The sequence below is a fragment of the Erpetoichthys calabaricus genome, chromosome 17 (genome assembly GCF_900747795.2).
Source record: "Erpetoichthys calabaricus chromosome 17, fErpCal1.3, whole genome shotgun sequence".
In the NCBI taxonomy this organism is placed as follows: Eukaryota; Metazoa; Chordata; class Cladistia; order Polypteriformes; family Polypteridae; genus Erpetoichthys; species Erpetoichthys calabaricus.
The window spans coordinates 86,635,754-86,653,516 of NC_041410.2; the positions used below are offsets into that span (position 1 = coordinate 86,635,754).

The 17,763-nt window shown below is 41.2% G+C and overlaps 1 protein-coding gene across 3 annotated transcripts in view; it reads left to right on the forward strand.

The window, feature by feature from the left end:
* The window catches only part of zgc:123258 (uncharacterized protein LOC641502 homolog), a 50,353-nt gene extending 43,116 nt beyond the window's left edge, over positions 1-7,237 (forward strand). For all 3 annotated transcript variants that reach the window (XM_028823651.2, XM_028823653.2, XM_028823654.2), the window contains one exon: positions 6,009-7,237. In XM_028823651.2, the coding sequence (XP_028679484.1) occupies positions 6,009-6,025 (17 nt within the window). In that variant the 3' untranslated portion in view covers positions 6,026-7,237. The remainder of the gene's footprint in view (positions 1-6,008) is intronic.
* Positions 7,238-17,763: the final 10,526 nt, after the last annotated feature.

Sequence of the window (17,763 nt, forward strand, 5' to 3'; positions counted from 1 at the left end):
TTGATTTACTTCAGTGTGCAATGCATTTGAAAGTGTATTTCATGATTTTTTTTTTAATTGTCATTGTCTTCTGTTTTAAGTGCCACATATTTAGTTGCTTGCTTGCTTGCTTCCTTCTTTCTTTCCTTTGCTTTCATTCAGTGCTTACCCACTAGATGGAGTCATTTCTTTAAAAATGCAGTACAGTCGTCTAATAAATGCTGTGTATTGAATCGGCTATGTATCTGGGTTTTCTACTAGCCAGTCGAATGTTATTTCTGATGTAGAGGAAATTGTAAGCTATTTAACCAACAGCACTAGACCAGCTTGATGCAAGATGAAGGTTAACTTTACTGTGCACTAAAATTAAATTCCTTTTCCATATATATTAAAACATGAATACAAATTATTAGATATTAAGAGCAATGTAAATAAAGTGCTCTTTAAGTACAGTATGTAAAATGTATGGAAATTGTGTTCATTGTTTTTGATCTAGTTATTCCCTTAACAGCATTTGTTTAAGCTGCTCTTACTTATTAAACAGGCTTATTGATGAAGTCACAAATTATTTCTTTTAAGACTGTTTTTATCATGCTTTCCTGAATTCTGTTGCTTATAAATTACTAAAATATGTTTTGTTCAGAGTAACAGCAGGATCATAAGGATGTGGGCACTTTTAAGTAGTTCAGGTCCTGCATAGAGGTGTTTGTGATACCCTGGTGCTCACAGCTATGGCCACCATCCATTTTTCAGAGCATCTGGTAGTTCATGAATAGAGGGTGGACCATGGCAAGTGAGGAGACCATAACAAGCTTACGCGAAAAGTGTGAAAGTGTATTTAACAATGAAAACCAACAGAAGAAGTGTCAATTAAAATGTCTTCATTGATCCATAAAACAGTGTCATGTAGAAGAAAAAAATCATCACGACAAAGGAAATCCAATAAATTAGATAAAACCAAGAGTTAAAAGTAGATTCAGAATCAGCCATGCTGCCAGTCTTATTCTCCAGTTTGTATCTTTCTTTCTCTCTCTCTGTCTGTCTGTCTCCCCTGCTTCCTTCCAAAGGCTCATTCAGCAGGCACAAGACATCTTTTAACTCTTTCCCCTTTTGGCTTTCTCTCCCAACCACTTCTGTAGGTAACTGCTGGGTACCCCCGAGCCCAGCTCTCTCTCCCTGACAGCACAGTCTGATCTGTATTCCACTGGAACAACACTCCTCACTTGCTCCACTGCAGGGAATCTTTTGACTGATCTCTCTGATTCTTTCATCCATTGGAATAACTTTCTGATTCTTTTCTTTCTTTTCCCTCAGTTTCTTTTGCACTTTTCCATCCTCCTTACTGGATTACTCTGACCTTTTCTATCTTTGCGAGTGTAGGTGCTTCCCTAAACAATCCACAGAGCTGCTAATAAGGGATGCCTGTGCCAGTCTTTCTTGCACACGTGAATGATTAATCCGCCCATTCCCCCACTAAGGACTCTGTGGGTACCCACCATTTCTGCACACACATACACATGAATCTGGGCAGCACTATTTTATAAAGAAAAACCTTGCACCTCGCTGTTCTGCCACGGTCATATGACGCACTGTGCCACAGTGTTCCACTGATATTTGATCAACCCTGCAGTTCTTGCTATTTTTATTTGTAGTTAGCTATATTTTCATCAAAGACATTTCCTAAAACACAAGTCAGACCAAAGGCCGGATCCAAAAAAATAAAACATCTTCCTTCAGTTTTGATATTTAGAAGCTTTTATAAAACTCCTTTTGGAAATGAAATTAGGATTAATAGGTAGAGATTACAGTCAAGCTTTATGCGGACAAGGGTTAAAAAATGATTACTCAAAGAGAATAGCAGCTGATTTATTAAACATATTGAAAACTTCAGCTTCAAATATAGTTACCATTGGGCAGTGTTTGCTTGTTCTGATATTTGACCATTCAAGGATGGATTACTTCGCTAAGACTCGTGTCTGCTCATTCCATTTATTTTCAACTTTTGGCTTCTTCTGTAGGACCTATAACAATCAAGAAAGGTCATACAAGTGATTGAAACAACATATAAGCTTGGCTCAACAGTGGAAAAAAGCCTTGGGCTACTTGAATCTGATAAATGAAGTACTGCAGATAGAACAGGATTGTGACCTAAAGTAATGTTGCACAAAGACCAAGCTTAGTGCATTGCCAAATCAGATGTTTCTGGGATTTGAGTCCCTCGATAAATATAGTTTCTGAATAATACAATTGAACACAATTCCACTTTGTGGTACAATAGCTTTAACTTAAATGAGTTATTTTGCACATTTTTCAAGGGTCTGATCACTGAACAGACTGGACCATCTGAACACCTTTTAATATCTGCTTCAGATTCAACATGCAGTTTGCTTCATCCAGTTGTGGACACACTCCCAAATCTCTTTGCTGTTTTTTGTAAGGAGGAGTGGAGTATAGTAACTGCAAAATAGTAATAAGCCAATAGTAAATGCATCTTTAATTTCACAATATTACCACACCACAGTTCCATTACAAGCAAGCAAGCATTAGTGTTTAAAAGTCTGATTGCAGCATAGGCCATTGTTATCTTTCATTGACCCAAATCTATTTACAAGATGTTTCACTAGGGAGGGTGGTGGAGGGAAACGCCTAGAATGCCACTCATAAGTATCTTGGCCCTAAATCTGTAAGCGAGTATCTACACCTTGTGTTGCTCTTCCTAAACCTCATCTGTCTCTGGTGTCTGCTCCTTTTGCTCCCCTTTGCTCAGTCCCACCCAAGTGTACCCTTTACACTCTTGCTCACTTGAAATATGCTGTGCCAGTCTGTATGTGTACTGGACTAGAATAGAAAACATAGGATAGATGATGCTACAAACAGGTGGTTAATACCTCTAATATATTATTATATATTCCTCATTTACACTGTATTACTTCAACAAGTGCAGATCCTATAGCTGGTAAAAGAATTATATCTCAGGAGTGTAGACCCCATTTATTAGAGGCAGGTAAAATTTTAGTTTCACCAGACATACAGGTGCTGGTCATAAAATTAGAATATCATGACAAAGTTGATTTTATTTCAGTAATTCCATTCAAAAAGTGAAACTTGTATATTACATTCATTCATTACACACAGACTGATGTATTTCAAATGTTTATTTCTTTTAATGTTGATGATTATAACTGACAACTAATGAAAGTCCCAAAATCAGTATCTCGGAAAATTAGAATATCAATTAAGACCAATGCAAAAAAAGGATTTTTAGAAATGTTGGCCAACTGAAAGGTATGAACATGAAAAGTATGAGAATGTGCAGCACTCAATATTTAGTTGGGGCTCCTTTGGCCTGGAGTACTGCAGCAATGCGGCGTGGCATGGAGTCGATCAGTCTGTGGCACTGCTCAGGTGTTATGAGAGCCCATGTTGCTCTGATAGTGGCCTTCAGCTCTTCTGAATTGTTGGGTCTGACGTATTGCATCTAACTCTTCAGAATACCCCATAGATTTTCTGTGGGGTTAAGGTCAGGCGAGTTTGCTGGCCAATCAAGAACAGGGATACCATGGTCCTTAAACCAGGTACTGGTAGCTTTGGCAGTGTGTGTGTATCTCCATACACATGCTCCATGCTCTAAAACTTCCTGGTAGACAGCTGCATTGACCTTGGACCTCAGAAAACACAATGGACCAACACCAGCAGATGACATGGCACCCCAAACCATCACTGACTGTGGAAACTTTACACTGGACCTCAAGCAACGTGTATTCAGTGCCTCTCCTCTCTTCCTCCAGACTCTGGGACCTTGATTTCCAAAGGAAATGCAAAATTTACTTTCATCAGAGAACATAACTTTGGACCACTTAGCAGCAGTCCAGTCCTTTTTGTCTTTAGCCCAGGCGAGACGCTTCTGACGCTGTCTCTTGTTCAAGAGTGGCTTGACACAAGGAATGCGACAGCTGAAACCCATGTCTTGCATACGTCTGTGCGTGGTGGTTCTTGAAGCACTGACTCCAGCTGCAGTTCACTCTTTGTGAATCTCCCCCACATTTTTGAATGGGTTTTGTTTCACAATCCTCTCCAGGGTGCGGTTATCCCTATTGCTTGTACACTTTTTTCTACCACATCTTGTCCTTCCCTTCGCCTCTCTATTAATGTGCTTGGACACTGTGGACAAAGACTTCAGACGACAGCAGGTGTGGTCATATAGCAGCTTTATTTTTCATCGTCACAGTGAGCAGAGTTTCAGAAAAGCAGGCAATCAATATTACATGACAGCATCAGGGCTCTTCTGAACCCCGTCTGTTGGGTGGGGCAAAGTTTTTATACCCCTAGAATGCGTGATTTAATATCATTATGAAATGCAACAGTCGACACTTTTATTATACACAATCCTTGAGCCCCTTCAACGCCCCTTGTGCAACTTGATTTCTTAGCCCCTTTGTTATGGCGTTCAGATGTAAACTTAAGGGAAAACGTGATAAGGCATTCTCGTGTGGAATGCTTAGACCTTGAGTCCTTTGGACAAATATTTTTCTGTTTGTTCAGCAAAGCATGTTTTTAAAGCTTACTTCTGCTTAACTTCTTAGACAAGGATTAGTACAAGGGAACGAAGAGAACATTCATCTTTCACAACACAGAGCTCTGTGAACAGCCAGCCTCTTTAGCAATGACCTTTTGTGTCTTGCCCACCTTGTGCAAGGTGTCAATGGTCGTCTTCTGGACAACTGTCAAATCAGCAGTCTTCCCCATGATTGTGTAGCCTACAGAACGAGACTGAGAGACCATTTAAAGGCTTTTGCAGGTGTTTTGAGTTAATTAGCTGATTAGAGTGTGGCACCAGGTGTCTTCAATATTGAACCTTTTCACAATATTCTAATTTTCCGAGATACTGAATTTGGGACTTTCATTAGTTGTCAGTTATAATCATCAACATTAAAAGAAATAAACATTTGAAATACATCAGTCTGTGTGTAATGAATGAATCTAATATACAAGTTTCACTTTTTGAATGGAATTACTGAAATAAATCAACTTTGTCAAGATATTCTAATTTTATGACCAGCACCTGTATGTCTAATATGATAAATTGAATAATACAAAGCATTTCACAAAATACTGCAAGGAAACATATGCAATAAGATAAAAGAGAAATGCAGTATGTGAATAGAACTCCGTATATATGTGCAAATTTTCAAATAGCCTCTTATAGTTTATATAGCATTTTAGGACATGTATCCAGTGAGTTAGCAACTGAATCCAGTCCATCAGGTTGACAGACGCACATATGTGCCTTTTTTCATTTGTTGTTTGTGATTTATATTTACTATTAGAACAGCTCAGAAAAAATTGATGATCATATTAAGTGATTAATTGTACAAAGTAGGTTTTGCCACCACTAGTCTTAGTGGTCTTTCCTACCAGATTTTAAAATTAGAATTCAAATTAGCTGCTAAAGGAGTGCATCATTTAGTTATATGGTTTAATCCTGCTTTTTGTCTTCCATGTCAAAGATTCTACAGACCACAATACCTCCATATTATCTTTCATACTTTCTAGTTTATTTCTAGTCATTTCATTAGATTTGTATCTTCATGGAAAGAAAGTTTCCAAGGTGAAAATGATACCAAATTAGCTGCTGAGTGCCCTCATATATTACCAGAGCATTGCTAACTGGAAAATCATCAGTCAAAAAGACCTCAGGATCAGAGTCTGAGCTACACATGGAGCATAAATACTCTATAAAGTCTATTAATTACACTTCAGTTTTAAAGCTTTAAAGAATAGCTACTTGTACACACACACACACACACACCCCAAAGTTTTGTTTCAATTCATGATAAACTAAATCTACAGTCGCATTTTTAGTCTCCTTGCATTTCTGTCCTCAAGAAAATATGTATGCCTTCATTTAAAGAGCACAAATTGTGTGTTGGTGGTCCAACCTCTATACATTACAACAAACAGAACTATAGTCAGCTCTCCTTTTCTCGCAATACATTCAGGCAAACGTTTCTGTTTTCCTTCTTTTTAAGGTGGCAAAGATCCCTGAAGAGACCCCAGCTGAGAACTGACTGAAGTTCCCCTGCCAAGTTCCTCAACAGTTACAGGGAGCATCAATCTTAAATTACCTTAGGCTACTTCATTTTAATTTTTCTGTAAATTTAACTATGTTTTTGTTGATTTAGAAAAATATTTATTTGAAGATTTATAGATCTCTAACACATGGTTTCAGCTTTCCATACAATGTCCCAGCCATATTCCACTAAAGATTGCTTAAAATCACCCTGTCCTTTCACACTGTAATTTTTTTTTTTTAATTAGTTTCTTTACAGCTGCTTTTTCACACAAGTATGACTTTAGCGCTGGAACTTCTTTACATTTACAATTTAATTTTTTTTTAACAATACAGTTGTTTTCATGATTAAATATTATTTTCCTGTACTGTATGAACCTTAAAGCAAACATTGCCAAACGTTAATATCTGCAGCCTTCATTGTAAGGCTACTTGGCCATACTGGGTGTCGTGGCTATACAGTTATACATAGTAATTGTTTTCGAATTTATTAAAGGGTGAAATAATGCTTTTTATAACTGTTAACTATGCAAATGATTTGGTTTTGTTTTTAAATGTATTTTTTTAAGCTTGAAAGATTGCTTCTAGAACAGCATTTAAATTGATATATTTTTATGCAACATTGAAAATAACGATCAAACTGGCTGGAACTTTTAGTGCAATAACAAGGTTTATATGTATTTGGGAACTTGGTTTTGATTCTACTTAGGATTATATCCTTTTGTTTTTGTCATAAAGGCTTTTATAAAGCCTAAATCAAATCTGTGATGGTGCATGTTTTATTAATGCCTTACTGGACTGATAGAATCAAGTCTTTTTTTACCCATGCCCAATCCATTGCATCTTCCAGTGTTCAAGGTACAGTAAACCCCAAGAACTTTTTTACAGTAAAACCCAGGAATTTTTTTTAGTATTTGTGCTGGCTATCCTTGACCTTTCGTTATCATTAAATAAAATAATACATTAAATATGCTGTAACTTTTGTACAGTGTATGATCGTCATTTTTAATGTATCTTATCATTTTCCAAGAAATTTGCTGAACTGTTTTACTTTCAGGAAACCGGGGCTAGAGTAAATAATGTATGTAACAAAATTAACATCAAATGTATAAATGTTAATTAATATTGTGTGTTACACTCGTGACTTTACACAGTCGATACCTTTGATTAAAAAATGATACAATGTGACTTGTGTGAACTGTTGTTGCATTTGTCATAAAGACAACATTCTAGTACTGATGAGTGTACTGTATTTAAAATTAATAACTTTGTATTTTTATTACACAGAAACAATGAAAGTTGTAAAAAAAAAAAAATTGAAAAGTATTTATGAAAATGTTAAGGGTTATTTGTCATAAGTCTTTGAGTTGAAAATAATATTGCTAATGGTTAAAATGTACTGGTCTGAATTGATGACATAAATGTAGTGTCCTCATTCTCTTTAGCTAATGAACTTCAAGAGGTAAAGGGATAGTCTGCATCAAAAGAGGCGATGTTTTCGGTAATTAAATTGGACAAGAGGATCATCACTACTGGACACAGTGAGAAGAACCCACACGTGCTCTTCCACGTGTTGTTTTAAAATGGAATTATTGGAATATTTTGTTTGCATATTGTGTACCATAGTTGGCTAACTTACATATAGTGTTGTATACCCCACCTCACAGAGTTCACAATAGTTGAATGAAAGCAGTGATCATTTTTAATAGCATTTATGTATGCAAATGTCTAAAGGTTTAGAATATTTTTTTTTCATAGGCTCATACCTACAACCTGTTTTTCCAGACAGATGCAGAGCAGTCAAATAAGCCGCCCTACTGGTGAAAGGAGTTGAAAGGAACAGTTCATGAATTTTATTAGATGGCTCAGTAAGTGAAACAGGACATACTTTTTTGATATGAAAATCTGCCATGACCCCATTCCATGTGCTGGTGTTGATCTTTGTTTCTGCCATTAGAAAGTTTAGTTACGTGTTTGAGTATCTTGTGTACAGAAGAAATTTTCTTGATAATTTTTTGTACTTTACAGAGTTTGTCTTGTGTCTACCATAAATGCTCCACTTCATAACCTCAAACGTATGACCTTCCCCCTTTCAAACCCACATGCATAGCAACGAAAGTAGAGGTGTGCATTCTCATGGTAGTCTTGTGGGTCCTGACTTAATTCTTTGCGGCACAGTATGTCATTTTAATCCTGCAAATGGGAGCAGGGGACAAGCAGTACAAATGTGAGACTAAATATTTGAGTTTAAAATGGTTTTTAAGTTGTTGTATAAAGGTACACTTCACTTTAAAGATATAATGCACTGTTTTAGGCAGAGCAGCCCATTAGGACTCAGACGCAGACAGCAGTAAGTGCTGGAAGCTGTACTTAAGTTACTCTGAAAGTGAACATCAGCAGTGCTGAAAAGGCTCTTTAAAATGATGATTTTCAAGGCGATCAAGAAGTCAAAACTAGACATGTGGCAGGCATTTTTCATTGCTGGTGATAAACATGTAGGTTGCCAGCTGTTTGCTTGCTTCAGTATATCACAATAGCCATAATATAATTCAGGCACATCAGGTTTAAGGTATCGATTCATGCACTGTTGTCAAAGGCCAGACTAAGTCATATATCACAAATATGGCAGGAACCACCCTGGAAAGAGGGATACAAATCTCGGGCAGGTCTGGAATACCAGTTTGTTGTATACACCTTGAGGTGGTGGGAGGAATGGCCGCACAAGAATCAGATGGGCACAGGAATCGAACCTGAAGGCTGGAACCATGAGGCAAAAGCACTAATAATCATTTTGATTATTTTGCCTGGAAATCCTTTTCTTTTTGAATTTGTTAATAGAGAGAGAAAATCAAAAATGGTACCGGACTTTCATGAAGTGAAAGTTTACACTGAGTGATTTAAAAGGGAAAATGTTTTCAAGAAATAACTGCAGCATTGGTAGAGTACGCATAAATGAGAAGTCTAAAAATCCAAGCATTGTTGTTCCAGTTCAGGGTCTTGGGGAGCTGGGGCCTATCTGGGCAGCATCAGGCTCAAGGTAAGAACTGTGGAAGAAACCCCCCGAGGAAGACAGGAAAAGTTCAATCAATCACAAGGAAGACAGGAGTAGTTCAATTAGATTTTTATTCAGTCACAGATGAGTACCTGGATTCTACGTTGTAAGGCAGAAGAGCAAAGTTCCATTTTTCGATTGGCTTTTTCTAATTTCTTCTTCCACCCCCTTAAATAATCAAAAAGCATAATATTGTTTACTTATGCATTTTGTTTTATTATGCTCATGAGGAATTTGTTCTTTTTTTTTTTTACTTGTCAGATACACCCTAAAGAAGGAAAGTTCATATGTCCCGTGTCAAGTAGACCAGTTCCTAAAGAAACTGGAAATTGTCCTCGGTCAGCTTACTGTACCTTGTCTTATGCCAGACGCCTGTATGAATAACCTGCTGTTACAGCAAAACGGCTTTGTCCGCTTTTAACCCTAAGTACCTTGCAAGCAGTTAATTTTTCTTTCATAGAACCAGCGATGGACAGGGAGGCAGTCACTGTGGCATAGCAGTGACGGCTTTGGACTTCAAAACATGCTGCTGACGGACGGCTCTGTGACCCTGACAAGTGGAAAAATGAAAAAATGTTACCAATTAACTCAAATGCAAGTTGCCTCAGATAAAGACATTTGTGAATGGGCACACTTGCCGCCAAACACACGTGGTCTTGGGATGATGACGACGGAAAACCTTGTAGCCACAGGGAGAATGTGCAGATTCCATGTAGGAAACGATTTCAATGTGCTGTCCTGGAGCACTCTTGAGCAGAAAGGTGAAATTTACCATCATTTTTTTGGCCTTTTTGTTAACATTTGTCAGTTACTATTTTACCTACATGTCACCCACATACAAGTGCCATAGTAATACAGTACCAACAAAAGATAACAAAAAAAATACAAAATCATGTACAATATGTTTATCCACTCGGTGTGTGTGTGTATGTTATAGTCATAGCCAAAACTATTAGCACCCCTGCTCTTCTTTAAGAAACTGCAGCACCTCTGCCAGACAGTAGTTGTAATTAGAAATGCTTTGGTGTTCTCATGTTTTTCTTTTGTTAGCATTGGAACAACACAAAAAAAAAAAGTTCTCTCCAGAGGGATGGCCGAACACAGCGATCTGAATGTGCTGGAGTGGCCAAGACCGAGTCCAGCTGAGAATTTATGTCTGGACGGCTGTACATCACAACCACCATAACACTCCATCCATCCATCCTCTTCCGCTTATCCGAGATCGGGTCGCGGGGGCAGCAGCTTGAGCAGAGATGTCCGGACTTCCCTCTCCCTGGCCACTTCTTCTAGCTCTTCCAGGAGAATCCCGAGGCATTCCCAGGCCAGCCGGGAGACATAGTCCCTCCAGCGTGTCCTGGGTCTTCCCCGGGGCCTCCTCCCGGTTGGACGTGCCCGGAACACCTCACCAGGGAGGTGTCCAGGAGGCATCCTGATCAGATGCCCGAGCCACCTCATCTGACTCCTCTCGATGCGGAGGAGCAGCGGCTCTACTCTGAGCCCCTCCCAGATGACTGAGCTTCTCACCCTATCTTTAAGGGAGAGCCCAGACACCCTGCGGAGGAAACTCATTTCAGCCGCTTGTATTCGCGATCTCGTTCTTTCGGTCACTACCCATAGCTCATGACCATAGGTGAGGGTAGGAACATAGATCGACCGGTAAATTGAGAGCTTCGCCTTACGGCTCAGCTCCTTTTTCACCACGACAGAACGATGCAGAGCCCGCATTACTGCGGATGCCGCACCGATCCGCCTGTCGATCTCACGCTCCATTCGTCCCTCACTCGTGAACAAGACCCCAAGATACTTGAACTCCTCCACTTGGGGCAGGATCTCGCTACCAACCCTGAGAGGGCACTCCACCCTTTTCCGGATGAGGACCATGGTCTCAGATTTGGAGGTGCTGATTCTCATCCCAGTTGCTTCACACTCGGCTGCGAACCGATCCAGAGAGAGCTGAAGATCACGGCCTGATGAAGCAAACAGGACAACATCATCTGCAAAAAGCAGTGACCCAATCCTGAGCCCACCAAACCGGACCCCCTCAACGCCCTGGCTGCGCCTAGAAATTCTGTCCATAAAAGTTATGAACAGAATCGGTGACGATGGGCAGCCCTGGCGGAGTCCAACTCTCACTGGAAACGGGTTTGACTTACTGCCGGCAATGCGGACCAAGCTGTGACACCGATCGTACAGGGACCAAACAGCCCTTATCAGGGGGGCCGGTACCCCATACTCTCGGAGCACCCCCCACAGGATTCCCCGAGGGACACGGTCGAATGCCTTTTCCAAGTCCACAAAACACATGTAGACTGGTTGGGCAAACTCCCATGCACCCTCCAGGACCCTGCTAAGGGTATAGAGCTGGTCCACTGTTCCGCGACCAGGACGAAAACCACACTGTTCCTCCTGAATCCGAGGCTCGACTATCCGACGGACCCTCCTCTCCAGAGCCCCCGAATAGACTTTTCCAGGGAGGCTGAGGAGTGTGATCCCTCTGTAGTTGGAACACACCCTCCGGTCCCCCTTCTTAAAGATGGGGACCACCACCCCGGTCTGCCAATCCAGAGGCACTGTCCCTGATGTCCATGTGATGTTGTAGAGACGTGTCAACCAAGACAGCCCTACAACATCAAGAGCCTTGAGGAACTCCGGGCGTATCTCATCCACCCCCGGGGCCCTGCCACCAAGGAGTTGTTTGACCACCTCGGTGACCTCAGTCCCAGAGATGGGGGAGCCCACTATAACACTCAACAACATTTATTTATATAGTACATTTTCATACAAAAAAGTAGCTCAAAGTGCTTTACATAATGAAGAAAAGAAAAATTAAAAAACAAAACATTAGTTAACAAAGAAAAAGAGTAAGGTGCAATGGCCAGGGTGGACAGAAAAAACAAAAAAAAACTCCAGATGGCTGGAGAAAATAAAATCTGCAGGGGGTCCAGACCACGAGAACACCCAATCCCCTCACATAAATGAAATAGTCCTCTTTGTATTTAGGGTTCTCGCAGAAGGACTTGACGATGATTGACCGATGGACTCCATAGACCACGAGTGGTCTGGCAAAGAAAAAAAATGAGCGAGTAGAGCTGTGCAATGCTGCCAGAGACCTGACCCACGGACTCCAGCCTGTCATGGCTGACACAGCTGCATTCACGGTTTACTAACAGGAAGTCGATTTGCCTGTCAAGCTGGTTTAGCCCACAACTCTCTAAAAACTAGACAATAAACATTCACAAAAATGGATGGGGTGGCATATGGGAGTTTGTACAGTGACATGTCTTGCCTGCAATTGTCCTGTTTGCTTCACTGCTTTTTGTGTGATACAATGGGGGGGGGGGGTTTCTTTAGGCTAAATGTTGGTTAATTTCTAAAGTGTGGGAGAAAGGTACACAACCTCCCAAAAGAGTGGTATGGTACAGTTGTAGGACCCCCTGCCCCCCAATATTACAGCCCTGAATGAAATATTTCAATAATGAGGGCATTGATCTGTACACACACAACTGGGAAGACAGGGATTAACCCAGTTAAAGCCAAGAAACTGGTTTCTAAATAACTGCCCTTTACATGTGCAAGTCCACATACGAGAAACCACTCCAGTGTCATTCAAATACACTAAAAGATTTAAAATATATATACATGTGTACTTAAACAACATCAGCGACAGCCATGAATCTGAAAACACGCTTGTGGCCTGTGTCTCCTGAGCAGTTGAGGGACGGTGCAACTTCCACATTACTTGTTAATATAGTTACTCAATAAAATGTAATGTGTTCGAGTGCGTTACTTTTGGGTTAATTTTTCTTCTTTCATATGAAAAAGCTGCACATTTCATTGGCCATTAGAAGTTCTTAAATCCTAAGCCCATATATAATCATTCCTGAAGCTGACCTTACTGGCCCTCATGGGCTCCTTTATTCTTCTGCTTATTTGTAATGTAACAGAGTGGGGTTGGGTTGTACAGTATTATGGGATAGTAGTGTATTTCAACAAAAGAAATGCATGTAGTCTTCCATGTGCTTTGAACTAAATGACTTCCATCCCCTTTTCACCTTCGCTACCAGATTCACAGACGATTTGTGATGTGAACCCTGGCCACTGCACCACCAGTTCACAAACGTGTATAGCAAACAGCTGAATTAAAACTAAACTGGCGCCTTATTAATAATACATTTCTGTTACCGGATTGCATGCAGCACGCAGAGCCCTGCAAAGGGGCGCCATGCTGGTATAGCTGGGCTTCTCGCTTTACACACACTGCTGCTTGGATGATGATAACGCAGGTGTGTTTCCTTCAGTAAAATCAGTATTGTGTTCGGCTACTCATTACTCTAAAACGGGGGTGTTGAACTCCAGTCCTGGAGGGCCACGGTGGCTGCAGGTTTTCATTCTAATCGTCTTAATTTGCTGCTAATTAACTTCTTTTGCCTTAATTTTAATTAACTTGACTCAGGCCCCTTGTGTATTTTTCCTTAATTAACAGCCAATCAATAATGCGGCACAAAACAAGGCGCCACATGACCAGCTCTCCTGTGCCCATCACACAATATCTGAAAATAAAGAAAGGTGAAGGTCTCAGTAAGATGGATCTGCTCAGGTCACCAAAACATTTTGACGTTCCAACAGTTTTAGGAATGTCTGCTATGGCAGAATGAGAGCAGCAGCAAGCCAAGGAATTAAATAAATAACGGGTTTAATTAACAGCAAGAATTAGCTACTCATTAAGAGATTGGTTGGAGTTCGAAATCCCAGTTAAGATGGTCACCTGTTGGCTCGTTTTACATATCATTTCTGTTTGGCTGTTATTTAATGAAGAAATAAAGAAATTCAGATGATTGAATCCTTAAAAACGGGGCTATTAAAATGAAGGGAAAAGGAGTGAATTAGCAGTGAAAACTGATTAGGAAAATGGTTTGAATGAAAACCTGCAGCCTCCAGGCCCGGAGTTCGACACCCCTGCCCTAAAAAGTAATCGGACTACACATTTATTTTAATATGTTGCAGGCTTGGCCTGCCGGTACCTATCAGCTGCCTCCGGGGTCCCACATGACAAAAGGGACCGGTAGGACTCCTTCTTCAGCTTAACGGCATCCTTCACTGCCGGTGTCCACCAACGGGTTCGGGGATTGCCGCCACGACAGGCAACCGACCACCTTACGGCCACAGCTCTGGTCAGCTGCCTCAACAATAGAGGCACGGAACATGGCCCATTCGGACTCAATGTCCCCCACCTCCCTCGGGATGTGGTGGGAGTTGAAGCTACTTCTGACAGGGGGCTCTGCCAGACGTTCCCAGCAGACCCTCACAACACGTTTAGGCCTACCAGGCCTCACCGGCATCCTCCCCCACCATCGAAGCCAACTCACCACCAGGTGATCAGTTGACAGCTCCGTCCCTCTCTTCACCCGAGTGTCCAAGACATGTGGCCGCAAGTCCGACGACACGACCACAAAGTCGATCACCGAACTGAGGCCTAGGCTGTGGTATCCGTCAATAAGGGCGCGCACATAAAGGCGACCTTCAACTGGGCGCGGCGAATAAAAGCGCACATAAATAAAGGAGTGCTTCAAAAGGGTGACGTCAATTGGGCGCAGCGAATAAAGGAGTGCTTCAAAAGGGTGACGTCAATTGGGCGCAGCGAATAAAGGCAAACGCAACAAAATTACAGAAAATTTATTAGATAAAGGCAATGATCGAACGTATAAAAAGGTGAAAGCAAGTTACACTTGAAACTGTAGATTATGTGCAATGCCACGTAGATATTCGAGATGCGGTCTATTAGCATAATCAAGGACAATTAATTTAATTCGCTCCGAAGGTCATCTTTTTGAAGCGCTCCTTTATGTGCGCGCGCATTTATTCGGCGCTCAATTGAGGTCGTCCTTTTGAAGATCGCTTTTATTTATGTGCGCTTTTATTCTCCGCGCCTAATTGAGGTCGCCTTTTTGTGCGCGCCCTTATTGAATAGAACCATAGGGTGTCCTGGTGCCAAGTGCACATATGAACACCCCTATGCTTGAACATGGTGTTCGTTATGGACAATCCGTGACGAGCACAGAAGTCCAATAACAAAACAGCACTCGGGTTCAGATCGTGTGCTCTTCTAAACCTGTCCAATCCACCGAATTGACCACAAGGTCTTGCGTGCAAAGTAAAAACCTAGTAACTGCTATTTTTTTTTTTTTTTTTGTCAAATTGAGTTGTTTTAGTTTTTGGAGTTACTAGGCCTTTCCTGATGTTATGACGGTAGCGGTGGTGGCCAAATATGTCTTCATTCGGGTCACAGCACGATGGAAGAAGCTCCTATGTACACAGTAGTTTACATACTGCAAGAGAAAAACCGAGCAACTCCACTGACCAATGAGGGAAGACCGCCTACCAATGAAAACGTCGGATTACGATCACATGTTTTAAATGCCGCGACTGCGTGATTTAAATGGCAGAAGTCGTTGATTTGTGAGAAAAAGGATATTGTGTATGTGAAGCTCAGGAAAAATTCAATCGAGAGATCGTTACTTATAGGGGGCGACATCATTTTCTCAATTTGCCGAAAACTCGCAAAGATCTGACATGCCAGATTTGTCCATAGTCTGTGAGGTTTGCATCAAGAAATTTAGCGTTGTGGACTTTTCCACAGCTTCCACCTGTGGCTGCTGGATGCGCATGTGAAGCAAAGACGTGTAGATTACTAAATCCTCAAGTGTGAGAGTTGAGAGTTTACATGGCCACGTAAGGGGTTACTTACAGAGACGTTCGTGTGTATTAACCCAGTTTCTCTAACTGGCGTAAGGGTATACATAGCATTTTAGAAAGCAGGTTTGTGTGAATCACGGAGCTGTTAAAGCACACGGAAACGTACTCTAAGTGTGCAGGCAGAAGATGAGGCCACACTGAGTCAGATGTAAGGTATGTTAAGGTCCAAAATTACACGTAACAGAGTACATGAGCCCCAACTGTCTGTCTTTTTAGTTTTAATTATGGGCCTCCAAGATTGGGACACACCAACCCTCTTTAATTTGATTAGATCATTAGCTTGGCCACTGCCTCCATCTTCAGTTTGGTAGTCACTGCACACAAGGCAAAAACAAAGAAGGTGAGTAAATACTGTATGGTGAAACTGAAGAGTTAAGCTGAATAGGAATAATCAGGATAAATAATAGGTTTTCATGTACGCCCAGAGAAAAAAGAGCCAAAGTGTTTGTGTACTGTTTTAGCGTTTGTGCAACAACAATAACATTGCAAAACCTTTTTGGTGGGGATTTAAGAGCTTGAAGGAAACAAATCTCGCAATGACATTGCCTCTCATGTGAATACAGAAGATTTTCAAACACACGAGGCGCAATCAAACACTGTCTCAATAAAGGAAAAAATTGGTGATTGGAAATGGAACATACTTTATATATTCAGGGAGAGGAAGACAGAGAGGTTCATATCAAGGCAAGTCAAGATTATTGCCATGTGTGGTCCGTATCTTACGTGTATATCTCTTTAAGAACAATGACAATAATCCACTTTAATAAAAGGACGAGTGTCTCTGTGATCATCCAGTTGTTATGTCTCTTGTCATTCTAACAGATGGCACATTACAAATATTAACACTGCTGGTAGTACTAGGGTGTTGTACCGTGTTAGCCATTATGAATGTAGAGAAAAGCCAAGCAAAATGACACCTTTTATTGGCTAACTAAAAAGATTACAATATGCAAGCTTTCGAGGCAACTCAGGCCCCTTCTTCAGGCAAGATGTACATTACATGTCATTTTGCTTGGCTTTTCTCAACACTGCTGTTACAAATCCCATACCAAGTGACATACACGTTAACACTGAGGTCTACGTTGATTATTTAGATTTCAACCCATCTTCGGATCAGAATTCCAGTGGTAGCGCTGCTGCCTCGCAGTTAGGAGACCTGGGTTCTCCCTGCGTGAAGTTTGCATGTTCTCCCCGTGTCTGCGTGGGTTTCCTCCCACAGTGCATTGGCGATCCTAAATTGTCCTTGGTGTGTGTGTGTGTGTGTCCTGTGGTGGACTGGTACCCTGCCTGGTATTTGTTCCTGCCTTGCACCCTGTGTTGGTTGGGATTGACTCCAGCAGACCCCCATGACCCTGTAGTTAGGACATAGTGGGATGGATGATGGATGGATGTTTAAGAATCATGGAGGCCACTGTGCTCTTGTGAACCCTTCAGAGCTGTCGGAAAAGGTTTTATAGCCGCCTTCAGATCTGCCCTTCAGCTCTGACCGCATGGCTTGGTTTTTGCTCAAATGTTGGACCTTCTATAAACAGCTGTGTGCTCTTCTAATCCTGTCCAATCCACTGAATTGACCACAAGGTCTCAAATGCAATGGAAACATCCATTACTGTAACTGCCATTTTTTGTTAAAACTGAGTTGTTTTCGTTTTTGGAGTTACTGTGTCTTTCCCGATGTTATAAGGTAGCGGTGATGGCCAAATGTGCCTTCATTCCGGTCATAGCACGATGGAAGAAGCTCGTAGGTAGTCCGTATTTTACATACTGCAAGACAAAAACCGAGCAACTCCACTGACCAATGAGGCGAGACCGCCTACCAATGAAAACGTCGGATTGCGATCACGTGATTCAAATGCTGCGACTGCGTGATTTAAACGGCGGGTGTTGATTCGTGAAAAAAAAAACATTTTGT